General features: G+C 43.1%; 3 protein-coding genes across 5 annotated transcripts in view; all 3 read right to left on the reverse strand.

The window, feature by feature from the left end:
- ift140 (intraflagellar transport 140 homolog (Chlamydomonas)) overlaps positions 1-7,572 on the reverse strand; it is a 28,947-nt gene extending 21,375 nt beyond the window's left edge. Inside the window, exons 1-18 of the mRNA XM_071542469.1 lie at positions 7,483-7,572; positions 6,668-6,831; positions 6,176-6,397; positions 5,718-5,839; positions 5,353-5,483; positions 4,966-5,141; positions 4,401-4,492; positions 4,206-4,312; positions 3,615-3,754; positions 3,252-3,455; positions 3,020-3,092; positions 2,727-2,818; positions 2,367-2,494; positions 2,151-2,268; positions 1,470-1,591; positions 1,238-1,373; positions 992-1,115; positions 46-250 (exon numbers count right to left, since the gene is read on the reverse strand). Of these exons, the coding sequence (XP_071398570.1) occupies positions 46-250; positions 992-1,115; positions 1,238-1,373; positions 1,470-1,591; positions 2,151-2,268; positions 2,367-2,494; positions 2,727-2,818; positions 3,020-3,092; positions 3,252-3,455; positions 3,615-3,754; positions 4,206-4,312; positions 4,401-4,492; positions 4,966-5,141; positions 5,353-5,483; positions 5,718-5,839; positions 6,176-6,397; positions 6,668-6,814 (2,339 nt within the window). The 5' untranslated portion in view covers positions 6,815-6,831; positions 7,483-7,572. The remainder of the gene's footprint in view (positions 1-45; positions 251-991; positions 1,116-1,237; positions 1,374-1,469; positions 1,592-2,150; positions 2,269-2,366; positions 2,495-2,726; positions 2,819-3,019; positions 3,093-3,251; positions 3,456-3,614; positions 3,755-4,205; positions 4,313-4,400; positions 4,493-4,965; positions 5,142-5,352; positions 5,484-5,717; positions 5,840-6,175; positions 6,398-6,667; positions 6,832-7,482) is intronic.
- A 733-nt stretch (positions 7,573-8,305) lies between these two features.
- Positions 8,306-16,540, reverse strand: telo2 (TEL2, telomere maintenance 2, homolog (S. cerevisiae)). 3 transcript variants are annotated; one of them, XM_071542513.1, is made up of 20 exons: positions 15,869-16,540; positions 15,488-15,765; positions 15,302-15,370; positions 14,900-15,047; positions 14,649-14,751; positions 14,494-14,562; positions 14,258-14,399; positions 13,662-13,798; positions 13,326-13,411; positions 12,614-12,709; positions 12,396-12,484; positions 12,190-12,281; positions 11,552-11,668; positions 11,323-11,394; positions 11,017-11,187; positions 10,837-10,928; positions 10,623-10,722; positions 10,385-10,449; positions 9,922-10,037; positions 8,306-9,047 (listed from the first exon to the last, which is right to left on the reverse strand). In XM_071542513.1, exons 1-20 carry the CDS (start codon positions 16,216-16,218, stop codon positions 8,929-8,931), a joined length of 2,511 nt encoding a protein of 836 aa, XP_071398614.1. In that variant the 5' UTR covers positions 16,219-16,540; the 3' UTR covers positions 8,306-8,928. The 3 variants fall into 3 exon arrangements, 2 of the variants coding, with proteins under 2 accessions (XP_071398614.1, XP_071398605.1); XM_071542504.1 differs by having other exon boundaries at positions 10,385-10,445; positions 10,619-10,722; XR_011696730.1 differs by lacking the exons at positions 8,306-9,047; positions 9,922-10,037 and having other exon boundaries at positions 10,412-10,445; positions 10,619-10,722; positions 11,022-11,187.
- A 2,930-nt stretch (positions 16,541-19,470) lies between these two features.
- Positions 19,471-27,765, reverse strand: part of rab11fip3 (RAB11 family interacting protein 3 (class II)) — a 32,985-nt gene continuing 24,690 nt past the window's right edge. Inside the window, exons 6-14 of the mRNA XM_071542492.1 lie at positions 27,271-27,408; positions 26,126-26,161; positions 25,847-25,940; positions 25,260-25,504; positions 24,748-24,829; positions 24,409-24,546; positions 24,143-24,298; positions 23,893-24,033; positions 19,471-23,769 (exon numbers count right to left, since the gene is read on the reverse strand). Of these exons, the coding sequence (XP_071398593.1) occupies positions 23,656-23,769; positions 23,893-24,033; positions 24,143-24,298; positions 24,409-24,546; positions 24,748-24,829; positions 25,260-25,504; positions 25,847-25,940; positions 26,126-26,161; positions 27,271-27,408 (1,144 nt within the window). The 3' untranslated portion in view covers positions 19,471-23,655. The remainder of the gene's footprint in view (positions 23,770-23,892; positions 24,034-24,142; positions 24,299-24,408; positions 24,547-24,747; positions 24,830-25,259; positions 25,505-25,846; positions 25,941-26,125; positions 26,162-27,270; positions 27,409-27,765) is intronic.

Raw genomic sequence — 27,765 nt, forward strand, 5'->3', positions numbered from 1 at the left:
ACAACGGATGATGACTTGCTGAGCAACTATCTACCACAGTCTCACCTCTTGATGAGCTTGATGGACTTGAAGGCTTCGTCCATGTCGCCGATGGTCAGGTAGAAGCTGAAGTTGAGCATGGCGTCGCGGGTGGCCTTCTCACAGTTCTCCAGGCCCACAAAGTCCCTGAGGGCTCGCCTGGACACCATATGGGGGAACTGGGCAGCCTGGGCTGAGGACCTCCTTGATGCCTGGGTCTGGGGTGGGGAGGCTGAAGCCGGGGCTGGAGGCTCCACTAACCCTGGATCTCTCTCACCAGGCTGGGGGAGGAAAACTTAGTGTTAAGACAGGTAACCATATGGTTCACAGACATTAATGAATTAAGCATACAGTGAAGTAGAAGCATAGTCATAAAACAAATGTGAAATAAACTAGGTAAATGTGAACTCCTAGGGAAAACTGGGGCATTTCACTGGGGCAGTGAAATGGAGACAACACCAAACAACAACAAGGCATTACAGAACGTATCTATTCATCAATACAGGGTGTATGGCAACTGGACACATCTTATGATCTATAGACCTCAATCCACCTCGGACGGGATGCACTTGTGCTGTTGATCACAATTAACTAAAAAGTGTTTTGTTTTGTTTTGTTTTGTTCTCAAATGCAGCACAAGGCACGCACAATTAAACAGCTGCTGGAAGTAGGGACTAAGGAATACTGGAGCTGTTGTGACCTGACTGTAGGGGATAACACTTACTTGTGGTAGAAAGACACCACCCCTCCGAAATAATAGCTGGGGTGTGTTAATGGAGACCAAACACACACACACAGAGACATGGACATGAAATATGACGTGATGGGAGCAAATAAAAACAAGAACAATACATTTAAGTAAGTTCAAGATTCCAAACGGCCGACCTACAGAGAGCAGCCCCATGTACGCTAACTCCCCTAATGAAGAGGTAACATGAGCAGAACAGAGCGGTCTTTGTCCAAACCTTGCAGCTGAAGTAATAGTAGGGCACATCCAGAGCCAGGAGGGCTTGCAGGCCTGCAGGTTTAGGGTAGCAGTCCTGTAGGAGCAGCCCATGCTCCTGAGTACAGAAGAGCGTCACCACTGACACGTCCACCTGACAGAAAGAAAGGCAGCACATGGTCAAGCAATCAGTATTTTAACTTGGAATTAATTTAAATCTAAACCTGCTGTCTGATGGTCTGAGACGAATGCATATACTGTATTCTGGTAATGTACCGTATCCAAGTGACTAGCTGATGAGGATTCGGAGCTGATCGGCACCGTCTCACAAACAAAAAGACGAGGTTCACTCTCATCCCAGAAGTGAGACACAGGGCAGCGACCACTCAGTTCTGTCGCCTGAAACTGCTGCCTGAAACACAGAACAGACACACCGGATATGATAATCTGAGTAAAAAACTCTCCACAGACACAGAATACAAATGCAGACAAAGACAGCTGAAGTTACCTCTCGCTGTCTTCAGGCTGTGAGAGACCACTGGGCGGTCTGCCGGTGAAGAAGTCAAAGTGTGTCACAGTGTCCATCTCAACATCATAGAAGTACACTTTGTGATCAGGCCGTCCATTCACCTGAGAGGAAAGATTATCTCATCTTATTATCTCAAAAAGCATGTCAGTAAGTTTTGATTATACTGCAATCTAGCCACACCTTTCCTTTTCAATAGGGTTAGACCAATATATTGCTTTGTCAGTACATCGGGTCCATATTGGCCTTTCATGTCCACCACTGTTATGATGGAGGTTCCTCCCTGACCACAGTTTAATAAAAACAGTCTGTAAAACCTGCAATGAAATTTAATTTTCTTTACTTTCTGTTAAGAAGCTGCCAACCACCTAAATTAATTTAATTAGTATGAGTTTTAATGGAGAGTTTTAGTATCATTTGACAGTATAAATGCTGTTTCCACACTGCTAAGAATAGATTTTGGGGGGAAACACTGAATCCTTTTAATTGTTGGAGATGAAAATTGTCACATTTTACGATATTCAAGGTACTGAATATCAGCACAAAATATTGGCCACCAGCATCTTCAATACAAAAATATCAACATTGGTCTTCAAAAACCCATATTGGTCAAACCCTACTTTTCAGAACGGGGAGTGGTTGAGTTGCATGTTGTCCACTCACCTGAGAAATGAGGATGCTGACTTGGTTGCCATTGGCATTACACTTGACTGACCTCAAGGCTCCCAGATTGGAGATCTGGTCCACCAGGTTCTTAGCATTGCAGTGAGCTTTGGCGTCTCTATAAAGATATACAGTAACACTGGCATTGTCAGAATAGAAAGTATCTTCAACATAGAAACTATGTCAATGAACAGACATCCTATATTAATACTACACCTTCTGGTGAGGTCAAAGACTTTGATGTGTGCTGTGTCCGTGCCGACAGCCAGGTAGGCCTGACACACGCTGAGCAGCACAGGATTGCCCTCGGCCTTGGAGAAGGTCAGCAGCTGCTTCACTGTGCCCTGCAGGGCAGAGAAGGAAAAAACATGGTTTAGCAATGAATGATTATCTGGTTAAGGTGACAGATACCTCTTGCCTGTGCACTTTTACTCATTTAAAACTCAATACACAATTCTAACTCAGTAATTACAGTATTACAGCATTCCAGTTTTGATATGCCCTTTGAAAATGCATGGTCAAACATTGGTCAGTGAGTGAACACTGGATAGAAGGTTCCAGGGTGGGACAACAGACCTGTGGCGTGCGGACCTGGACCCTGTTAGGTTCCACAGTGTAGAGGTTCTCACCATGCACAGCTAACACATGGGATTCACACGGGAAAGACCCTGGGAAATCAGCAAGAGGGGAGGAAAAGAGAGAGACGGTGTGGAGAAAAGCAGGTGAGGAGAAGAGTGATAAAGGAAAGTAGAGAAAGAATGGAGAGGAGAGGAAAAGAAAGGACAGGGGGCTTAATGCAGTTTCTGAAGTGTCACATCTGTGTAAGGCACAGTTAGGATTGTTCAGTGAGGTTTTGGTAAGTGTTGTACCTGTGTTGCGTAGAACTGTCCCTGCAAGCTCATACACAGTGACCTGCTTGCCACTCCACATTGTCACTGAGTCCTATTGGGATGACAACACACATCCCATAAACATGATAAACATTAAATTCTTACTTGTCTAAATGGGTAAAGCCTTGGCCTTCAGTATCTCTCTCAGGAAAACTGTCTTGTATGAGCGATACACAGAGAAAAAAACTATTCTAGATTTGCCCCGGGTTACCTTGGTGACACAGACTCCCTTGATGTGTATGTCGGATTGCAGGGCAAGGTGCGTTCCTGTGCTGAACTGGGTGATGCTGAGCTGGGAGGGGGTGAGCTGCACCGCCGCCACCTGCTGGCTGAAGTGGGCCGACATCACATGCTCACACAGGATCAGCACCGTGGTCGAACTGTTGGCTGCCAGCAGGTTCAAACTGGAGCCCCACTGGAAACAGAAGATTTTACTGAACTTTCTGAGCCGAAATGTACTATACTACTATACTGTTCTTCATACTATGTGACTGATATTCATTCATATGTAATAAATTAGCGGCAGGCAGCTGGTTAATATCACATTTTGTATAAATGCTGCTCCAAATAGTACCTGTAGCTGAATGACATTGCCCTCTATCTCGGTGGGAGTCTGTAGTTTCCACTGGGCCTTGGTGTCACTTCTGCTGCCCGGCTGGACCACCATCCTCCACATGGCTATGCGCCCATGGCTGGTGCCAGCTGCCAGGATTTCTGAGGAGGACGCAATGTTATTCAAAGGCAAATAAGACTTCTTTAAGTTTGAAACACAACTGAGCAGCATCGCAGAGTAAACACCTTGGTAATCTAGGGGACTGTTTATGTGTAGTCACTAGTGATAGATCTAGATTCTACAAGGGGAATTTAGGGAATATAGTGAAAGGACAACATCTTGGAAGCAGCCTATCCACAGGAATGTGATGAAAAATAGCACATTCCAAGATTATGTTGACTGACTGGAAATGGGAGCTTAAAATGAGAAAAGATAGCTGTGGTGAACTAACTGTGATTCTTGCTTGACAATTTAATATTGTTAAAAGAAATATAACCTGTAATTTGTAAAATTAAAAAAATGGTGATGATGGTGGCAGGTTTCGCAAACTCTTGAATACCTGTAGTAATTTTAAGTTTTGCCGTATGACATCAAAACTTAATTCCTTGTTACCTTTTCCAGCACAGTATGAAACGCAGTTGATTGTCTCTCCTCTCTCAAACCCCAGAGTCTCGTTAAGGGACAGAACGTAATTGTCATCTCTCTCCAAGTCCCAAAGCCTACAAAACAATGGTGACAGAATGTAAGCTCAAGTTTCAAGTGTGTCTGTGTGTGTTTGTGTGTGTGTGTGTGTATGTGCGTACTGACCTGATGACCTGCTCCCCTGTCGCTGTGATTAGGAGGCCATTGTCTGTCCAGACAATGTCTACATTCTGCCCACTCTTGCTGCTCAACTTCACCTGTTAGGAGAACAAATATTCACAAACCAAGTTATACATTTATTCAGACTGACCCTGAGACCTACATATGGGCACAAAAAATATATCTACATAATATCACAAAAGAAAAGTAATATTAGTAATGTTAGTTCAGTGCTGGATCAAGGCCAGGGTAAACTTTAACATCGCCATTTTATTGATAAACTCCTCCAAAGCAAAATCAGCAGTATCAGACAAGGCTAGAATTAAAAAATATATCAATCACTGGCAATACCATGTTCATTATTAGCAGTCATACAACATTTTTAGGTTTGTAAGGTGTTTGTTGTTCATAGCCCCCGTTAGGCTTTCCAAATGTCCTTTTTAAAAAGGACTTTGTCTGTATGCTTGCTTTCTGCAGATCCTTTAGAGTAGTATTAAGTATTAATACTACACCCATACAGAATAGCAGGGTATACAACAAAGGAATTGTATCTTTGAGGGTTTAAGTATACCTTCATGAGCTCCTGGGCTCCTCCCTCAGGTCCCAGAGTGTACTGCGACAGCATCAGGGTCTCAGTGACCACAGCCAGCGCCTCCCTCTTCTCCAGGTAGAAGAGTTTCTGGATGGGGCCCTCCACGCTGAGAAGTGCACTCGTCTTACCACGCTCATCTACATGGTAGACCTTACCTATACAGAAGGGACAAAGGGTTTAAGATGTAATAACTAAGATTTGTACTGCGCCATAGTACAAAATGACCATAGCTGTGGGGGTTTGATAGGGTTGTTGATCAGTACCAATGGCGATGATAACTTTGACAGTTGCTGAAATTTCTGGCTTTCAAAACTCACTTTTTGGCCCATACTCTATTTTGGAAACACCACACCCACAAACTCTTACCATCTGCGGTGCTGACGTAGAACATCAGTCCCTCCTGCGGGCCCATCTTGAGAGGTGCTCCCTTCCAGCTGAACATGTCCAGAGCATTCTCATCTCCACTCACCGAGGCTCGTGCCAGCATCGCCACATCTCTGGAACAACAGTTAGGATACACAGTCAACAACACAGTAGACTGGCATTTAAACAAAGACGGCATATATGTTTGAAAAATATAACTTAAGTTGTACTTTGTATAAAAAATACAAAAACTCAAAAAACACAAAAGAAGTTGTAAAAGTGATAAATTAATGTATGTATACTGTGAAATGAACACATTATCTAATTGTCAAGGGTTTACACAGAAGAATAGCATCCTGGATACTTACTCGCCAGGTGGGGCGGGTCTGAAGATGCAGCAAGTTAAGGGTTTGTTGTATTCATGCTTCACTAGATGGTTTCCTTGGAGTCTCCCTCTGGCATCTAGCTTCCATACTGCTAGCACTCCCATCTGTGTCATTAAAAAAATCACCCTTTATTCATACTGTATGACAAGCAGGTAAAGCCAATGGGAAGGTTGTATGTGCAGCGATTTCCAGATTGCATGCTCATGTTCAGTGCCTGGATTACCCTGCTAGGAGCCCCAGGCCATGTGCCTCACATGACCTGTCTGTAATACAGGCATGGTCCAGGTATTCCCAGACTGTGTGAGCATGTTTATCATGCATGCTAATCAGGCCCTCCAACATATAAACAGGTTATGAATGTCTCTTAGTATTTGTATGCACGTTTAACATGTGCACCTACGCCAGAGTGTCTATGCATACAGTTACTGCAACTCACTGACCTGATCCCCAGTGACCAAGCGGCTGCCAGAGCTGCTCCACTCCAGCAGTGTGATGCAGGCTGTATGTGTGTTGGGCAGGACTGTTTGATCTCCAGAGGGGTGTGTCAGCAGCAGCACCTCTCCAGTCTCCCAGCCCAGTGCTAGCACTGGCTTGATGGGGTGCCAGCGCAGCACTCTGGGCTGGTAAGGACGGTCCACATGGCAGCTCTCCACAAACTCCCCCTGCAAGATGACAGGGAGAATTTTAGTGAAGCAAGATCTGTTAGATATACTGTGGTTGATAATATTCACACACATTGTTCCAGGTCACACATTGATTCTGACAACAAAAAGGCAAGGTTACACATGCACATGCACATTGGAACCAACTCTTTGATCACATATCATCAACAGGCCAAGTTTACATGGGATCATCGCCAAGCCAGTATGCTTTCTTACTGTTATCAGTATGAATTTACAAAGTTGGAGCAGTTGGTTGTTGGGCGGGTTTACCTGCTGAAGGTAGAGGTCTATGTTGCCTCCAGTGGAGGGGCTGCTGGAGGCCACAGCCAGGACAGGCAGAGTGGAGTGCCATTCCACCCGAGAGGGCACGCCACTGCTGTCAGGGGCCTCAATGCGGTGGTCAAAGTACACCGCCATATCCCCAATGCTCTGTTCTAGATGAGTGAGAGGAAGGGACATGAGGAATAGGAGCTAGATGGAACCTCCTATATTATAATTAGTACATTTACCTACCTACTCGCATGTATGGATTTTATATATGCACAGTGCCTAAAACCCTACAGTTTCTGTAAAACATGACTTCAAACGACTTCTTGCTTTTATAGAAGGGCACTAACACACTTTGTATTTGTTGTGCAGGTTGATGACTCTGCCTATCCAGCTATTTATGGGAGCTAATTAGCTATCTGGCTAATTCATGTTATGCAAGTTAGCTAACTAATTCACTAACTCTGGCTCGCTATCTGACATGCTAGACAGCATCCAACGTTTGAAAATTCATAATTAAACTTAATATGTAACTTAGTTCATTAGTGGATACTGTCGAACGGCGTTAGCTATAACTTAGCTAACGCTCATCATGATGATTAGCAGTAGTAGCTAACATTGACGTTAGGTAACTTTAAGCAGCTAGCTAACTAGCTCAGGCTCTATAATCCATTGATGTTATGGAGGGCATTTTCCAAATGGCTAGCGAGCTAAGCTAGCTGAAGTTAGCGTTCATTGCTAGCCTGCACTGCCATGGAACAGAGACGAACCGTTCTGTACATTGAATGCAATGTCCGTTCAATTATCTGAATACCTACCTCACTGTCGCCGTCTTATAGTTGCTAAAACTTAAAACAGAATTAAATATTGACCGCCAAATCCAATGTTGTGTTATGTCTAGCCTCCCTCGAGAGCGAAAAGCGTCTCTTCCAGTTGCCCCTGACAACAACCTCGAAGGCTGGCCGGGAGGAGGAGTTACGGAAAACACCGAATGTAACCCGAATATCTCCAGCAGTTGACATATAGCAAAGGTGCTGTAAAGGTCTAAATCAACCACATGACTATGATTATATAAACACAGTGCACACTGAAGCACAGTTTCATTTACAAATTTGACCCGCTACCAACTTTTATTTCAGTCTTGGCAAGTTTTCAATCAGTGCACACACCATTATAGTATCATTATGATGCTGCACTCATTTCTGGCCAATATGATATCTTTCCAAGAATGAAGATCATTGACTATTATATTGTTGTCATTTGACAACAATCTCCTACTTTATTGGAGAAAAACTGTTTATTGTTTTTGGTTGGGACCTCTGTAGCTGTCCTGTAGGACAGATTACCAACACAATCTCCTCTCCTCTGTACTATTTATTTACCTACTCTCAGCCTTGCTACTGTCTCAATAAAAAAATATATATACTTGGGGGAGAGAAGAGTAAAACAAAAACAAGAAGCAATACTGCGGCTCTTCCTACATGAGTGGAAAAAATAGTAATTCTAAAATCTTCATTAGCCACAAATCAGTAATCAGAGCAGATAGTACTTCATAATCCAAAGTAATATAATGTATAACATCACTGTGTGGCCTAACGAAAAATATAAACAGCCATTTATCTTCCAAAATATTTTATTGTTTGGGAACAGACATAAGAGAACACACCTATGTTCCATTTATATCATGTGGGGAAGGATGACTAGTATTTTTTATTGTGTGTGTGTGTGTGTGTGTGTGTGAATATTCACAGGATGTCCTTTGTAAACAAACGTCCACAGTACAGAGAGATGTTCCCGTACAGGAAAAAGGTTGAAAAGGACATCCTCATAACATACATTTTATTTTTGGACAATAATGACATCCTCTTCTCCTGTCTTTAAATATTTCATCTGGTAGACAAGTTACATCAAGATACGGGCATCTAGACATATATTTAAATGTGTGTGTGTTTGTGCGCACAGACACAGAAACACATGCACAGACAAACACACTGCACTCCTTTCCTCTGGTTGGGCGTGTGTTCCAGGATATGTAATAAGCCGGGCAGCACCTGCAGCAGGCGGTTCTTAAGCTGAAAGGACGTCCTTCAGTGTCCAGGATCGTCCACATCCGCCAGCCCCTCTGCCAGCCAGCATCCGGTGGGCTGGCACACATCATTTCCTCCCCCTCAGTCCCCAGGCTCTGTGAGGACCGGTGCACAGCCTTATGTACATTCAAGTCCAGTCGACTGAATCTCTTTTCATATGTGATTACGATGCTGAGGTCAGGACTGCAGGTCCAGAGCTTGTGGATCTAGCTGTTTCTTTAAGCTCTTATCCAGCAGCACCAGACTCTGGACAGCCAGATTCCTGCAATCTGCATCTGGGTCCCCTTCAGCCACATCTGCGAATAATACAACAAAAAGATTATTAGCAGCGTTCTTTAGTGGTAACAGTAGACTGCAAAGTGGAAGAGCAAAACCTACTTTTTTTTTTTTTTTTTTAAACCAAGCTTTCAGTCAAGTAGACCTTCTTCAGGGCCAGAAGGTCTACTTGACCTTAACTCGCACCTAAGTGTGCACAAGTTTTGCTCTTCCACTTTGATGTTTTTTGGCCTCTAGCACCTTAGCAAAAGATAGTAGTTGAGTGTGCAGTCATCTTCCAACAGTAGAGAAAGTGCAAGAAAATATACAACTGTCAAGTAAGCCATGATTAAAAAGCTAAAGCAAATTCTGAGCTGACTCATACTCCGGGCATTTTCTTTGCACGTTTTACAATCCCAGCTGGAAAGCAACACAAACGTGTGTCCGTGGCCGGTCAATGTCATTCAGCTCCGTGCTACTGCAATGTGAAACTATGTGATTTCTATCCTCGGAGGGTTAAAAAAAATCCAACTGATGATGAGCCAATCACGTCATGGACAGTCTGCAGTACAGGACATCCTGGATCCCCATCTACTTCCCAGAAATGTTCAGTCCAGCTGTGCATATGTGCGCCTCTATGTGCGTGTGTGTGTTTGCGTGTGCATGTATTTCATTGAAGGGACATCCCCAACAGACGCACATTATGCAGGTGCAACCTCAGGCCGAAGCACACTTACAAGACACGTATCATTTTCGATACTCGTTAATGTATGAAATTGGCATAACTGAATAACAGAACTGAAACATACTGCTTGATTTTCAGCTCTCGAGGTTTTTCAACAACCCTTAAAATGAAAAAGAACTTTCACACAGACTTCAGAGAATTCATTTTTTTCACCACCAATGTTTTGTTACCTGCCAGCCAAGTTCTGGTCTCAAACAGCTGATCACTGAGGTCCACCAGCAGGCTGTGACTGGGCATGCTCAGAAACACAGAGCAGATGGCGAAAAGGACGCCTCGTCTCACCATCCTTTGATAGACAGATTTCAGGTTACAGTTTAGACTGAGCTGAGATGGTAAAACATCCTGTAATGACCCTATAGTCTATTTAGGCCTACTGTTATTTGTTCATATTGGCTTTGCGCTTTTATGAGATCTGTCTTCCTCCTATAGTATGAGCATGGGATGTATGCTGGTTCTGAGTTACCTAAGAGAAGAACATATTGCCGATACAAAGCTTTTACAAACACTTGACTTGTGGCTATTTCTGACATTCTACTAGCAAGAACCTACAGTATCCCTGAAGACAGAAAAATGGTCCTTAGCCTCTCCCCACACATTTTTGCTGCATCAAGCATAGATATGAAGTGTACTTACTGGTCAACATGGTAGCGTACTACCCACACAAAGTCCAGCAGAGCGCGACCCATTTGACTGGCTACCTGCAAGAATAGAGATCAAGAAATAGCACACACAACTCAAACAAGTTCAAATGTCAAAGAATATAGCTTAGAAAGGGTGCAAGGTCCAACGGATACTGAATTTAGAAAACAAGACACAGAGGTGGGTTTATGAGGCTACACTAGCATGGACAAGTGGAGGGAACTTGACCTACTGGCGCGTTGACAGCTAGATGCATGAGGAGGCCCAAGGTGTGGATCAGCCTGCCCAGTACCAGGTGGTCGCTGCCCAACAGGTCAAAGGTCACCTGAGGTCTAGTAGACAAGTACTGCATTTCAGTAATGGAAGAATCATGTAAACTGGAACATGAAAACTATGCTGCAAAAGTGAAGTTAAGTCTATATGCCTGCATAAAAGAACACACTAACCTGTCATAGTTCCTGAGCAGAGGAAAGAAGAAGTGGCCAGCAACAGGGGCGTAACGGTTTGGGGTGACTTTGGCTGGAGGTTGTGTGGCACCCTATAGCAACAAGAGAAATGACTGAGATGAAAACGACTAACTATTAGACAAAATCAAATTTTTTGTGAAACCAGTCTACTTAAAGTACCTTACTGAGGCGCTTGGTCTTGCTCTGAATCCGCCTCTCTACTACTTGCCGCCAGTGAACAGGATTGTCACCAGGGTATGGAGTCAATTCAGCAATGGGAGCAATGCCCTTTGATGGATTTCTCTTGTCAGTGATTGGTTGAGAGAGCTCCTGGGCTGACATAGCAAGGACCTGATATACCAAAACAGTTTTTTTTTTATATGGTTACACTGCCTGTAGCAATTCATAAATCAATCAAAAATCAAACAAAAATAGCTGTAGGAGGCACACAGCCACTATAAAAAGTGGATAAGCTGTTGTTTTCACCTCCAAGATATCTAGCCGCTGACGAAGACTGTAGTTCAAGGAGTAAAACTCTGTGGTCAAATACTGCGTCACCTGTCAGAGAAAGCAAAGTGAAATATAAATTTGATTATAAAAATACAGGTAATGGACTTCTCAGGATGTTAAATAGTACGATAAAGCTATCTGGTAATGAATCCAACTTTTGACAAGAGAGAGACAACAGTGTTAAGACCGAGGTGGAAGATCTTACAGGGATGCAGTCAGTGACGGTGAGAGCCACCATAGTAGCCTGTCTGAGAATCAGGAAGTCAATTATGTTGTATTTATCTTCCATGTGAAGAAGCACTTTGGTCAGCTGGACACTGATCTGAAAATGGTAAACACAACAGATGCATTTTCTGAGAAATTGTGTATTGTCAGTAATAAAAGTCATAGCAAATATACAAATTGCTGTCCTAGTATCTAGGAACAAAACCTATTGACCCTGTATTGATTTAATGATACTGATTTTAAGGAAGCTAAAAAGTATCAACAAAAAGCATCAACTCACTGACTCAAAATCACTTTGAAATGTTTGAGTCTTTCAATGAGATATCACTAGATTTCTTCTTACTTATAGGCTGTATTTATTGGGGAAACCAAATCAGTATGGTCTGACTGTATTTAAAAAAACACAAAGGATAAGAACTAATGTTACAGATAAAGTAACTTACTATAGTGCCTTATGAAATGTAGTTTCATTCAAGGAAGTATCATTTTAGAATTGGCATAAATTTGAAGTACTGGAATTAGCACAGAAAAATAACATGCCAGGCTCAAGACTGCCCACAGGTCCACTTTCTGGACATCAAATGGTTCTGGAAGACTGTTGTGTTATTGTTGTCATACCTCTCTGGCTGTGAAGACGTTCTTCCTCACCAAACCCTCAACAGCTCTCAGACTGAGCTCCACACGCACTGGGTCCTCAGAGGAAATAAAGGCTGGATGGGTTGAGAGATAAGATAACAGTGGGTTTCATCAAAGGACTGAGTGTATAAATAGGACTGCATCAAATGATCAGTGAAGTCAATGAAGTCAGCTCTGTACAGCAATACCTTCCAGACAGTCTCGGAGGTAGCGAGGTGGGGATGCTTGACTCATCTCCTGATCGCCAGACATGTCGTACGGGGTGAGCTCATCATCGCTGGACCGGGAAAAAAATTTGAGTTAAAGCTACACCTCCATTTAATTTGTGTAAAAATGCTAAATCCCTCAACACAATACATTTAAAGGGTATTAGTGTTGCTGACTGCGTGACAGAGCTCATTCTTACCTATCCAGGTCAGAGTCTGGGGCAGTTTTTGGTGGCTGGGGTACTGAGTTATTTTGGGATGATTTATCCTGAGTGGCTTCCTGAGGGGAATGAACTCTGCAGATGAGAAACAGAGACACCATTAAACATAATCAGTGCATCAATTAAATTAATATACTATACCACATTTTTGTGGAGATTGGCCTGTTGGTCAACTTACCCATTAAGTTATGAGAACATAAGACGCCAAAATCATTCATGTGACCCCAATAGATAATTTTCTGTGGTGCTCCATGCCAACACTTTAGCATACACTATGTTGAATGATAGTAGGCACTAGCTTTTTCCAGAGTAGGAAGACTGACCTTTAAGTAATAACAAATTTTAAGTGGTTCTTCTTGTACATCTTCTTCTTCTTGCAGGTTCTTAAATTTTAAAGATGAAATATTTTTACCGCATTATAGCTGATGTAGCCAGGTTTATTTTTTTAACTATTTCAGGTGAGTAACCATGTATTCATCGGCTGTGTTAGCACGGAGCACCGGAGCAAATGATGTACTGGGACACATGGATGATTTTGGTGTCTATGTCCTCATCACTTAAAAGGTTGGTTTACCAACGGGCAAATCTCCCAAAACGATGTATTCCTTAAAGTTGGGACAGAAACACAGTAACTAAGGAGCAAGGTACCATATACTGTAAGTGTATAGGTATATAGATGTTCAGTACTGACCCATTTACAGGCTCAGGCTCTGGCTCATCGTCAGTACGGGGAGTCATCAGAGAGAGCAGCTCCTGAGTTTCCTCATCCTGCTCATACTATAAGAAAACACACCATAACACTCAGATGCAAGACTCATAACCTGGCATATACATATGCCCCACATATAAAATACCAATGCAGGCATAGTATTTTTACATTTTCTTTGGGAAGGTTTTGGCATATCCAGTGATAAATCAAATGCTTTGAAGCCACTTAGGGCATCAACCTTCACCGCACAACTGCCATAGACCAAAACAGTGGTTCATTTGACAGCACTGTATCCTCTAAATTCCACATTAACTGTACCTCAAATTTTAGCTTGGTCCCATTGATGTCCATGCGGGAGCTCAGGCACTCTCCCACCACCATGCCCATACGCCTGACACGCACCACACTGCTGTCCAGGTGGCTCTGCATGCCCCCCAACATGCACTGCAGCAGCTCTGAGAGAGGAGAAGCACAACGGTGGATGGACTGACCAGAGAGAGGAGAGCTGAAAGCATCAATCTATACGATCCATCAATTTATATGACCACCATGTTGCTGCTGCTGAGTGACAACCTGCTAACTACAGTTTGGGTATTAATTGTTTTTGCTGTGAAAATATGTTTTCGTTTATATTGAAAGTTCCCATGTTTATTGTGTGCTGGGTAATTTCCATGACCGTAAGGGCCTTATAATCCATTGAGAAATTTGGAAAAAAAAAAAGTTGTCAGCCTGAAACAGACTTTGACTTGTTGGAGATACAAAGTTTTCAATAGCAATGATATGCTACAAAAGGATTGCAGATCTATAAGTGAATACCATCATAGACTAGAGTGTGATATATCATGGTTGTGGAGTCTTGATCACTTATATTGTGACTGTTTATATTGATTTTTTGAGTGAGTTGAGCATTGTACCTGAACGCAGCTCCTGCAGTTCAGAGTCATTCAGCAGTCCCACACACAGCAGTAAGGCCTTGCTGACATACAGCTGCTGCTCTAGAGGTGTGTGTCTCACTGCGCTGGGGTTGGCCCAGGCCTGGCACAGTGACCGCAAGACCTGACAACACACACACAAACACACAAATGCATGTCAAAACCATTCATGTGTATAATAGTATATATCATTAGACTGCTAAACCCAGAGTGCCCACCTGGATGACCAGCAGCCTTCGCTCCCTGTCTGCTGCAAGGTAACCCATGAGAATTCTCAAAACTCGAGTCTGGGGGGAAAAAAATATATAACACAAAGTAAAACAAATGCTTCACCACATAGGATATACTGACAGGCTGGGATTCACCTTCTCACCTCATACTTGTATTGGAGCAATAGCAGTTTATGAGTGATGACAAACTGGGCCTTTTTATTCTTCAGCACTAGATTCCCTATGATCCTGCCCAGGGCATCTGGCCTGAAAAAAGAGATGCGAGAGACTGGTATCTATATAGGCAGAAACAGACGAATTGACAGCTGTGTAAGTGCACACAACTGTCCATAGAGCCTAACTGAAGATGCTTTAAATTCTTAGAGGCCCTCAGTCTAAGATGTTAACACCTTACCCACTGACAGCCTGCACCAGCCCAGTGAGCACACTCTCCAGCCATCGCTCTGGAACGTTCTCCAGCAGCTTCCAGCAAACCCTCTGCCACACCATGTCTGAGCGTGTGCAGACGGAGAGCCGAGGAGCCATCACTGCCAGCACCGACCCTGTGAAAACAGATGCACTAGGATGTATGGAGTTTTGTGTAAACACTGACCCGCATTCACACTAAGAGTAACGGGTAACCGGAAGTCCATTATCTTCCTACAGAGGTGAGCGACCAGGAAAACTCGATCAATGTGTGGACAGTCAACAAGCTTGTCGCCACAGCTGAACTTTTCACAGTCATCAGCCATCAACAGCCAATTAGAATGAAGGAGGATGGACTGGATACAGCCGCTCCAAATGTAATTCAACTCACCACTATGCCCCTGAATACACACTTTCCCAAGTGTCTGAGCCACAAAGGTCAAGGAACAGTCTTTCCCATCTGTTAAAAAATACAAGAGACACAAACACACAGGATCAGAAACGGCAATTTTGATAGCACAACGATACATCTTGATCTGTCTCATTATTGCAAGGAGTTTAACAGATGCTCCCTCACCTCTGAGTGCTTGGCAGGTCCTCTCCAGGGCAGTGAGCATCTCTGCAGCAAGTAGCGGGTAGTACTGCTGAGGAAGAAAGAGGGGCTTGTTGTTGGGATGCAGCCTGTTGGCGGTGAGGTCCGGCAGGGCTGCCAAACGCCCCAGCAGGGTCTCTCGGAGCTGGGGGGAGTCAGAGGGACCTGCCTCCAGACAGTGGGACCATAGGAGGTCAGCAAGACGACCGCTCCGAAGGAAGGTCTCAGTGAGGCCCACCAAGTGGTCCAGACTTGTGCTAGGTCTGCAGTGGAGAGATAATGACAGAGCAATGAGTCAAACAGAGAGAATCAGGGTTTTCAAAGCATCAAAACAGTCATCCTTTCCCCTCTTCCAGCAGCACCCACCTCAGTGTTCCCATCCCCTCCATCAGCACCGGCAGGGCCTGCTCTGGAGGACCTCGGAGGAACAGGCCGTCCCATAACTCCGTGCGCTGCGCCGCTGTGAGGAGCCGCAGCCAGTCAGCGTTGATGCTGCTGATGAGAAACTGAAGGGCGCGGGTGTAGTGGGCTTTCCTGAACTCCGCCCGCTGAGCCGGCGAGGCTGAACCGCCCGGTCCTTCGTCCAGGAAAGAGTGGAGAGTTTGAAAAGCGGTGATAATTTCTTTACTGTCCGTGGAAGTAGTGAGGGTCCGGACACATCGGCCCACCGCTACACGAACCTCGGTATTTGGGGTGAGGGACTCCATCGTTGACATGGCAACCAACAGTTAACTTCAAGAACATCAATCCTGCAGCTGGCAGCCGTGGAGCGAAGTAACGGTTAATTTGTCATACTTTAACCAGTAAGGTTTCAAAAACACCTTATTAAAAAATAATAACGAGTACACAGCTCTGTTATAGTGCTATGGCAATTGCTGTAACTTAGCTTTAAGGCTGTCATGGTCAAACCACACACGCCTCTCGTGCATGTAATGAACTCCGCATTTGAATACAGCAAGCGAACAGAAAACTTACTTTGCTACTACAGACACACGTTACGGTCACTATAACTATAAAAACATGTATTTTTTTTCTGGTGAAATGTACGATTCTCTGTCCGCAAAGGATGTTATCCCGCCTCGGCTTGCATGTTTCTTCGTGTGTTCCGTCAAAATATGTCCGTACAAAGCTAGGAAACACAAGAAGCGTTCCGGGGAAAGTCTGTAAGGTGTGACATTCAAGAAGCCAACGTTTCTTCTTAACACCTTTGTTTCAGCAGTCCTGTTCAATTACTCTTGGTCTGTTTAATGAGTTAGATTCATCGCACGATTTGCCATTTGAAAAAACAAAACTTATTGTTGCACACGCATGGATTTGTGCCTTTGTAAACACTTTAATGGTGTATGTTTTACATCAGAAATTCTCTGCGTCCCTTGCTTTTCAGTTTCTTGAAGTGAGTCAGAAATTTTTTACACGTAACCACTGCCTGTACCGCTGAGCGATTGCCAGCACGCTGTCCATGTCCACTCCTGGCACAGGGACCACTGGCAGATCAGCCGCCACCATGGCTACCATCAAACGACAAACGGGCCTCCTCTCTGCTGAGACAGGCGCATGTGTGGAGGGAAGCTGAGGTGAAGCTCGCGCCAGGTTAGAAAGCGCCCATTGATACAGATATGTGTTGACATACTGCTGGTTTATACATGTGTTGTAGTTACAGATAGGATCATAACTCCCACAGGGTAACAGGCTTTGCAGAGGGTTCCTGCAGTGCATGTCCACAACCGGCAGGGGGAGCTGGTAGGTCGGACACTGAGGGAGCCCGTGTCCAGGTATGGGCTGGGTGCTGTGGGGGTGAACCGGGTGTCTGTCCAGAGGATCAACCACAGGCCCTGCACATGGTGGACAACAAAGAAACATGACACTTTTGCAGCTAAAGCATGGATCAACTGAATGGCAGGGGTGGAAAGAGTACTAGAACAGTGATTCTCAACCTTTTTCATATCAAGGACCCCTAATTTAGTCCACATTTAGGGCCACGGACCCTCATTTGATGAGATTTTGATTCTCGAACCCAAATCTGAGAATATTTTTATTGTTAGATCTGATTTTGTCCAGAATTCCATGACTCTGTTTTGTAGGTAACTTAGAGAGATAACAGAGAAACTATGATCAACATAATCATTCTTCTACATTCTTTAATTGTGTTAACTTCTTGTAAATGAAATAATGCTGAAGTTTAACAATTCATGAGTTTGCTGGGGACCCCTGGAACCCACTCAAGCACCCCTGGTGGTCCCCGGACCCTACGTTGAGAACCACTGTACTAGAATGTGCTGCTCAAGTAAAAGTACTGTTACTTTCATGATATTTTACTCAAGTAGAAGTAAAAGTTCTGGTGTAAAACTCTACATCAGTAAAAGTAAACAGTAGCTCATTTAAAATGTACTCAAGAGTAAAAGTTACTGAGTTACTTTTTTAGAAAAGAGACCATTTTAGATTTTTATTTTATTTTAGATGTGATCTTTTCCATGCAATTCTAAAAGGTTGAGAGGACAGAGTTCAAACTAGATTCTTTTAATTGGAAAAATTAGAAATTACAAAATAGAGTGCACAAAGTAAAGACAGATTACTCTTCTCTTCTTTGCTGGCTGACACTGCAAATTGATTCAGAATTGTCTCATTTACGATGGTCCAGTTTTTGATGTTTATGGAGAGTCACAAAATTTGTACTCTGTAATGGATGTGATTTAAAATGTAGTGAACTAAAGTACTTAAGTAAAAGTAAAATTACTGACTTTAAAAAATACTCAAGAAAGTACAAGTACACAAAAAAGCTACTCAGTTACAGTATCATAACTAAATGTAATTAGTTACTTCCACCCTTGCTGAATGGTAATATGCATGGTTCAGTTTATTATGAGCAATGATGGTCTAGTAAATAATCCAGTCCAGGTTAAATTAGACATATTTTAAACTTTTAACTTTAAATATTTCCAAATGTTTCTTCATAATATTTTTCAAAAACATGTATTTTAGTAAACAAAAACCTTTGGTTGAATTTGAATATAATCTCACACTCCTCCATACATGAGTTTGCCTGCTCAGTAGAAGCATTAACTATGTAAGTTGTGGCAAATCAGATGCTGCAAACCTCAGTGACTGGAAGACTTTGAGCTTCAGAGCTTATCTGAAAGTTTGTCAAATTGATTAGAGCTGCAACGATTAAGCGATTAGTTGTCAACTATTAAATTAATCGCCAACTATTTTGATAATCGATTAATCGGTTTGAGTATTTTTTTATTTTTTAAGAAAAAGTCAAAGTCAAAATTCTCTGATTCCAGCTTCTTAAATGTGAATATTTTCTGGTTTCTTTACTCCTCTGTGACAGTAAACTGAATATCTTTGGGTTGTGGACAAAACAAGACATTTGAGGACGTCATCTTGGGCTTTGGGAGACACTGATCCACATTTTTCACAATTTTCTGACATTTTATAGACCAAACAACTAATCAATTAATCGAGAAAATAATCAACAATGAAAATAATCATTAGTTGCAGCCCTAAAATTGATTTTTGGAAATATAACTGTAAATCAAGCTCATTTTAAATTTCTCACTGTGGCTTGATCAAATACCCAACTATATCAAAACAGGGAAAATATAACTTTACCCCTTTGGAGCATCACTTTTAATTTGTAGTGACTTACCATCTGGGCTCTGACTTTTCACATAGGACATGTGTTAACACCTGTGGGTTGCTCTAGTCAAATCAAAGAGATAAAACAGTACTGTGGCAAAAGTGCAAGGCTGAAAAAACTTGTTCTGTTGACTTCAGTGCTGAAGAAGCCGATTCAAAGGATACTGCATTGTTTTTCCCATGACAACCAAATATTCCTGTCTAGTTCCAAGATCTGTAAATGTATTTTAACACATGCAGTGTAATGGAAGATATCCAAAATAACGAGGCAACCAAACATAGGGTTATTTTATTCAGTTTATTTCCCTAATCTTACTTTCACTGTGTTCCTTTAAATTTTGTTTTCTCTTTTTACAATGACTTGAAATTATAGCTCCCCAGTAACAATTAGGATTACATCTTTTGGGGGATCTTCAAAAATAATATACAGCTGTAACCAATACTGTTATAATTTATACATTTATCTCTGAAAATAAGAATAAACTTAAGTTTTACAATTTCTGTTTTCTACAATATTCTCTTTTTATCTTCCCATGTCACATAATGGCAAGCCATGCACTACTCCAGTAGTGATGTTTGTGCCTTGAGCAGACTTTCTTTGGACACTGGAAGTGAGTGTGAGAGAGAGAGAAAAGAAAAGAAAAAAAAAAAATCACAAAAATGACAATTCATATTTACACAATTTAGGTTTCATAATTATAATTTAACAAACTGACAGTCACATGGTCAGTGCTTTCCCCAGGGCTCATCAGGTTAGTTTAGAGGCAAAGTTTGAGACACGGAGGCACAGTGTTCAGACTAGCAGGCCAGTTTTTCAGGGCAAACTCTGGAAGTCGAGAGTGCGTCGCTTTCCATTTTATTAAGTGAGGAAAGCTTTTGGGATACCATGATCGATAGATAGATAGATAGATAGATAGATTGGTCAGTTAGAGGTCAAACATCCGTCTTTGGTTACTTTGAAAGCAGGGGTTAAAATGAAGAAATTGGAACTGGTTAAAGTGCATTTAGAAGAATTCCACTGAATCAAGTTTAGCCCTGCTGAAAAGGGAATGTTTTGACAGGTCCGTGGTCTGAGTCACTGTCTAGTCATTCAGGTAGCGGTCATGTTAATTTCTCAAACTATCCATCAGAGCCAGACACACTGAAACATGAGATCTGTAGTAGCCTATAGTCTGCTGCGGCCAGGTTTAAAAGGTGATGTGTCACACCGTCTCCTCTTTGTAATACATAACTGGTCACTGGGTTGTACTGTAAATAATTCACCGATTATGCATTAGGTCTGCTGGAGGAAAACCTCCAATCACACGAAAAGGCAGAAAGTTGTACTCAGCACGCCTGAATATGAGGCTTTAGTCATTTTGATGGCATTATGTAACAGGTACAACTCCACCGATGGATATAGTATGTGGATTTGTCAGTCAAACGATTTGTCAAACTACTGAATCAGTGATGTACAATAAAAATGAGTGGTTCCATGCAGTACCTGGTTCCAGCTGGGAAGACAACAGTGGAAATTGCAGACTCTGCCATATCTAACATCACAATGCCCTTAAAGAGGTCACGGCAACATCAGCATTATGGAAGAGTGCAGCGACCTCGCCGAACAATCGGCCGTTTCGCGCGGGCCTGACTCGAGCTTTTGTTCCACGATGGTAACCCGACCAGAGACGATATAACTCTGCTATAAACATTTCGCTTAATTCAATAAATTCTCTATTTCCACAGAATCAATCACTGTGAATTACAATCTCCCCTTGTGAGTAAAAAAAAAAAAATACCAAAAAAAAAAAAAAAAAAAATGTACAAACTTATTTTCAGCAGAAGTGAACTAGAACCATTACTCAAAAGTGTGTGTTGTCATTGTTTGTGTCCAATGATGAATAAATATCTGCATGTGATTTAAACAAGGGAAACCAACAGATACTGTACACGCTACATGCTAGAGAAGAATACAGGCAATTGTTTCTCAGCATAAGACAAGAAAAAGAACACTTTCCTTTTTTTTTTCAGGACTATAAAAATACCTAGAATCTAGAAGGAGGGTAGAAAAAACTTTACATGTACAAGTCATTTACATCCAAGGCCATTTTCCATGGAGTGGCAGGTGAAGAAGAGCAGTGAGATAGACTTGGAGGTGAACAGGGTGGAAAAATAACGTTATTTTTCGTAGCATACTGTTGCTGTATTGGTTGGGAACGCCATGCTGTCCGGTCCTCTTCTGAAGAGGGCCAGACATGAATGTCCAGTTTCTAAGTGAGACAGAAATGTCCAAAATGTCCCCAAAAGTGGCTGGGCAGCACCGATGCGTACATGATCAGTCTACCGTCAGTCCTTGCGTCCTTTTGCCGTAATCCAGAACTACAGCGAAAAAGTCCATGTTGCTTCAGCGGGGGGGGGGGGGAATAAAGATCAGGTTTATCTGCCGTCCATAAATGTCCACTGTCCTAAACGTTATTGCTACCTAACTCTACAGCGTCTCTTCAATATTGTATCTTTATTCACATCAGGTCTAGAGTAAAAAAAGATGAAACTGGCCGACTGAAACTCTCCCTTAAGCCAGCAAAAGAGCTCAGCTGAACTCCTGATGGTGGCTGAGAAAAAAGAAGTGGTGAAAATATATATTTATGTGAAAATTCAGTAAAATACTCTGACACATGGCTGCAGCTTATGAGCATGTTCCTGTACTGTTGTGGAGTATTTCCGACGCTATATGGCATTCTGATTAGTGTGATGCTTTTTCTTCTTCTCATGTTTAAATGTGAGTGGGATTTCTGCAGCTAGAGCTCACACCAGCTCCGCCTTTGTAGCAACAAGTCCTATACTCAATCATTTTCATCTTCATCTTCATAGGGGCTTCAAAGTATCTCCAATTAAGGATTTCAACCCTTCACAATAAACCATTTTCTTTTCTATTGACAAAAACATCTTTGAAATCAAAACAAAACTTAGTGCAAAGTACAACCGTTGGTTACTTCATATACAACATGTCAAATATCAGCATTTTTCAGTCTCGATAACATTTTCACTGACAGTAATTCGCTTGTCCAGCAAAAACGGTCGGTAACCTGGATCAGCTTGCTCCCTTATCACTTTCACTCAGCAAGAGAACACTGGGATCAGGTGGGCTGTACTTAAATAAAAAAAAAAAAACAACAAAAAACAAAAAACACTACATTTCCCAGAACACTCATCAGGTTTTAAGGCTAAGTCAAATGTTTGTAGTGTGTACAAAGTGTAATTGTCAGTATAAACATTTTGTTTTGTCAGTTCCAGTTTCAAGTCTATATTTCCTAGGACAAGTTTGAGTTACATTTTATCACATTAGTGCCGGAAGTGTTACTACTACCGATACTACTAATCCCCAGCGGGAGTGATGGGAAATTAAGTGCTTTTCCACTGGGGGTTTCCAGCCCACCTGAGCTCTGGGACCCTGTTTCATTGTAAAAATAAATGGAAATGCAGCAAATTATAAACCACCCAGTTCCTTCTCTCTGGACACCGAGGCGTTCAAGAATTAATGAGTCATTCTCGTTACTCCTCCTTGAGTCACCAAGCTTTTTTCTCAAAACCTTTAAGCAACACAGAGAGCACAAAGGGAATGTAAAACAGCTCACACGTTTGCACGCACACACACACACACACACACACACACGCAAACACGAACCCTCCGGGCATTTCTCATCTTCGACCCCTAGAAATGTCCCTCACCTGGGTTTCTGGGTTAACTGGAAAAGATAGTCCAATTAGGTTTAAGGACAGGACACACTGTAAATGTGACTGGTAGGCAGCACAGCAAGCTTTAAACATACAGACAAATTCACCAGAGCAGCGGCTGCACCAGAGCTTCATACGGCTTAAACACTTTCTGTGGTTAAAACACGATTCAGCCTGATTCAGGAGAACGCAGCCTACATGCCATGAAGGAAATTCCTCCCAGTAACATTGCACTGACTGGAACTGAGGCGTAGTTGATATGTACAAATCAATGAATACTCAGATCACCTTTGCTTTAAGGCTTTTAGGTATCATTGTCTGAAAATTTCACATCTCACCCCAACATTGACACTTTGTTTTTGGACAGGGGCAGGGAGATTTCTACTCCTCGTGATATTGACCTCGTGTACACGTTTACACATTCACACGCTCAACAGGGGGAGACTCAGGTCCCTCTAGCCAAATACATGGACGTCACCAGAACCCAAGCGTATTTAGGAGGGCACACACACACACACACACACATACATGCACAGATAAGCTCAGATTCAAGGGACATCTAACTAAAAATAGCTTATTCTTCATTGACAGCCATGGACTTCTTATTAATCTGCAATTCTTCTTTCAGGGGAGTTGGATGAGTCAAGTTCCTTCTTTTTTTTCCCACCAAAACGTTGCCAAAATAAGTTTATATCCTGTCTTAGTAGTTTATGTTTTGTTTTAGCCAAGTCTCCGATATGTTTTAACAGCCCACTGAGTCATTCTGAGCATCCCTCTGGCTGCCTCGGTCAAGGTGGTGTCTACTTGACCTCTAGGATAGAGGGGTTGGACTCCATGATGGCCACGATTATTTTGTCAATGTAGTCCTGGAGTCTGTAGTTGATCTCCTCCTGTTTGTGGATAGCCTCCATCAACTAGAAACAGACAGACAGGTGTCAGTGGAGATAACAGTGATAACAGTGAGTCAGAGAATAACACTCACTGAACTTTAAAGTTGAATTACTAATGGACATGTTTGCCTTCCTCTGTAAACTGACCTCTCCACGAGACACAGAGTTGATCTCAGCTGCCAAGGAATCGGAGAAGGAGGCAGACATCAGGTTCTTGGCTCCCTGGATGCTCAGGTTGATGATCTGGCCGTTCAACTCGTCATTCTGCTCCTTCAGACTGCGGTTGTCCTGGGCAAGCAAAGTCAAGCAATATGGTTTGAGTGATGGGTTAAGAAAACAAAACAAATAAAATGAGTGTAGTGAAGGTCCAGAGAAGTGCAGAAAATGTGTGTGCTACCTGTTTGAGCCGTTTGATCTCTTGCTCCAGCTCAGCTTCTCGGGTGCGGGTCTGGTACTCCTGCAGCCCTGCGCTGGGAGAGCGCCCCCTCTTGGCCTCGGCCTCCAACTTGTACAGCTGTAGGTGCTCAAGCTGCTTACGTAGGTCTTCAATAAGCTGTGGTACAAACAGATCAATGAGGATCCGTCAGTAAAGTCACTAGTGATCTCATAAAATGAGAGGCATAAAGCAGACAGTATATTCAGGGAAAAAACACTTGATCCCACCTCCTGAGTGCACTCCTTCTCTTTCTGGTTCTGGTGGCGTTCGTGGCTCAGCTTGTCAGCCATCTTCCTGCGGGACTCCAGCTCCTCGTTCAGTCTGTCGGTCATGTCCTCCGTCTCATCCTGCAGCTTCCTCTTCTCCTGGTAGATAAAAACCAAAAGAGGCGAGGATGAAGAGGGGCGTCAGACAGTCGAGAGACAGAGTTGAGGAGAAAGGAGCGAGAGAAAAAACAATAACAGGTGAGATACAAGGATAGTGATAAGAGCGTGGCAGGAGGTGTGATGGAGGAGAGGAGAGGCACAGAAGGATGAACCAAAGCGATGAGACAGCATTGCTCTCACCTCCTCCAATCTCTCGATGTTTGCTCGTAGACAGGGAACACAGGAACGCAGTTCACTGTTCTCCTCATCAAGCTGCTGCAGTCTGAGAAACAGAAGATACAAATTCTTCAAACACATAAAACACCAAACACAACCACATGGTAACACAACTGACACGTTTGCATTCTGTTCATTGATGGTCAACTATGCCGTTCTACAGAAAAACACCTTATAGTTAGTGGCAGCGCAGTACCAGAGGGTGGCAGTATAGAGCCACAATGCCTCTGACAAACAGCATGTCAACAACAGGCTGCACAATTACTAACCTAACCCATCTTTCCCTCTGTGCATATAATCATGATTTAGATGATGTTTAATCCTTCTAGGCTGACCCTCACCTAAACCTACACACACACAGAGAAACAAATAAACAAGAATACAACCATACACCTACACCCCAAACTAGGATGGGTATCAAATATCTATTTCCAAAGATAGCCAGTCCTTCCCCATCTAGACACTCGTGTCCTGACCTGGCCTGCAGGTTCTCCAGCTCCAGCCCCCTCTCCCTCTCCAGCTTGTTGAGGGCGTCCTTGTGGCGGCGGGTCTCCTGCTGTAGATGCTCGTCGGCGTGGAGCTCCTGCTCCTTCAGCTGCTCCTCCAGGGCGTTGGCCCGGTGCACCAGGTGCAGGTTCTCCTGCCGCAGCCGCGCATGCTGCTCCCCCGACGCCTCCGACTCCTTCTCCAGCTCCGCTACTCGACGCTCAAGGAGGAGCACCTGCAACAGGGAAAGTGTTAAGGTTGTTTAAGTTGTTAAGGTCTACTCTGTTATACAGAAACAGTGCTGTTCATAATATATCACTGTGTTATGCAACAAGTATGAGTTGTGATCCAACAACTACTGTTGAGGTGCCCTTGAGCAAGGCACTTAAACCCTAACTCCTCCAATGGAACTGCTCACTGGCCAACAGTGGGAAACTATAGCAGCAAGATGCAGTTGTGAATGTGTGTATCTGGGGAAATGTGCTGGAAAAAAATATATGTGTGCTCAGTCAACTTTGCCTGGATAAAGGTAAAAAAAAAACTTGTATGGCACGGGTGACTGATTGTGAGCTCTCACCTTGTCGGTGATGTCGTTGTCAGCAAGCTCCAGAATGTCCCGGGTCAAGTCGCTCATGGTGTCCAGAGTCATCGAGCTGTTCTGGAGGAGATGTCTACAGCAGAGGAGGAGAGGGAAACTTAACTCAACAGCCCCTAGAAGAGCTCCCTCATGTTTGGTAAACTGCTATTCCCTTCAAAATCTCCCCATTGCTTATATGCCAAATACTGAGTATCTATAAACATCATACAAAAAATATCAACTATTACCTACTGAAATGAGAGAAACTTGTTAGCTTACCTCGCTACTTTCTTGCTGGACAGCCTCTTGCCTGCGCTGGATGGGGGGACAGAACAACAGGAAAGTAGTCAGGAAGAGAGAAGGGATAGAGGAAAGAGACACTATCTCCTGGTATTCCTCCTAACCACCCCCTCATCCCCCTCTCTACTAGGAGTGGATCCACATTGACGAAAGGGAGAGGGGCATGGTGAGGTGGTCCTAAACTAGTTAAATCAGCACGTGTCCATACTATAGCTACAACATATTCACACGTCACAGCAATCTAACACAAAACACAGCAGCCCAAATTTATCAAGTGTCTAAGCAGTGCTGATCTAGGATCAGTTTTGCTTTTCAGATTATACTCCATGATTTGGTCAAAGCGACCTGGCCTACAATCCTAGGTCAGCATGTCTGTTCCGACAATTTTGATAAATGCAGGCTCATCTAAAAAGCTTTGCTTTGCAACCAGCAGTCATTCTGAAACAACTGAAATGAAATATGAATGCAATGACATGACCAATAAAGCAGTAAAATAAACACCACTCACCTGTGACGATAACGGGCAATTTTTTATGTAAAAAAAAACACTGTTTTATGTTCCTTTATGTTTTTTTTAGTGGTCTCAAAGTGGACTCAATAGGTATAATCAGTCTTTAACATCATTCTCAGAACTGCATGAAAGAAAAATGTATATCATGTATGGATGACAAATCATAATTTGTGCAGATATGACCCATGGGAACTCTGAACAAAGATTCTGTTAGTAAACGGCCACCAACAGCTCCAGAAAGGCTCACTGAAATCACTTCAGTGAAGACCTTTATCACTTTGTGATGATACGCACACTTAAGCCAGGTTGAGTTAGAGAGTTTTCCCACGACAAGCCAAATAAGAACACACTGCAACTCACACACAAATGTGCAGAGGAGTGGAGATGAAGAGTGATTGGGATGAGTGTGAGACAAGATAGGTGTGAAACACACCCACACATCCACCATAATACGTGTGTGTACAATCCATTACATATAGCACACACACCATGCTGTTACTAATCCAACACAGCATGCACACATTATGGGAATGTGCGTGATATCTAATCGACACAGCAGTGCATACACATTCACACGGGTTGGAATCGGAGGGGGTGGGGGATGATGTGTTACCTAGTCATCTCTAGGAAATTGAGGCGAGTGGAGAGGTCCTCGAGACGACTTATTTGTTTGTGACACTGGCTACAGAAAAAGTCCAGCGCCTCCTCCCTGAGGAAGCTCTGAAAGCAGTCAGGGAGAGGAGCAGGTGCACTGGAGAGAGGAGAGGAGACGGGGAGGAGGAGGAAGAGAAGGAGTGGTGAGTGACGGACAAGGTGGGGCAGGACACCTCCGGGGGTGCAGGGATATCAGTGAAATGCACAGCAGAGTTTGAAAGAGGAAAGTGTGAGGGCTATTATTGAGAGGGAAAAGTGAGACAGATTACGCAGTGCGATTGTGATTTGTTTTCAGGATAGCTTTCACGGAAAACTGTCAACAAAACATTCTGAGAGCTACAAGTGTGCAGTGAGCCATTTCTCCCTGCGCCCAAACATTCCTGACTATTCAAGCTTAGCATCTTTGCAGCAAGCTCAGAGGACCTGCAGAGTGGTTAATACCAAGTTGACGATA

This window comes from Centroberyx affinis, unplaced genomic scaffold (genome assembly GCF_046629955.1).
Source record: "Centroberyx affinis isolate AG114_WGS23_722 - 3 ecotype Tasmania unplaced genomic scaffold, CSIRO-AGI_Caff_v1 ptg000229l_1, whole genome shotgun sequence".
NCBI classification, from domain to species: domain Eukaryota; kingdom Metazoa; phylum Chordata; class Actinopteri; order Beryciformes; family Berycidae; genus Centroberyx; species Centroberyx affinis.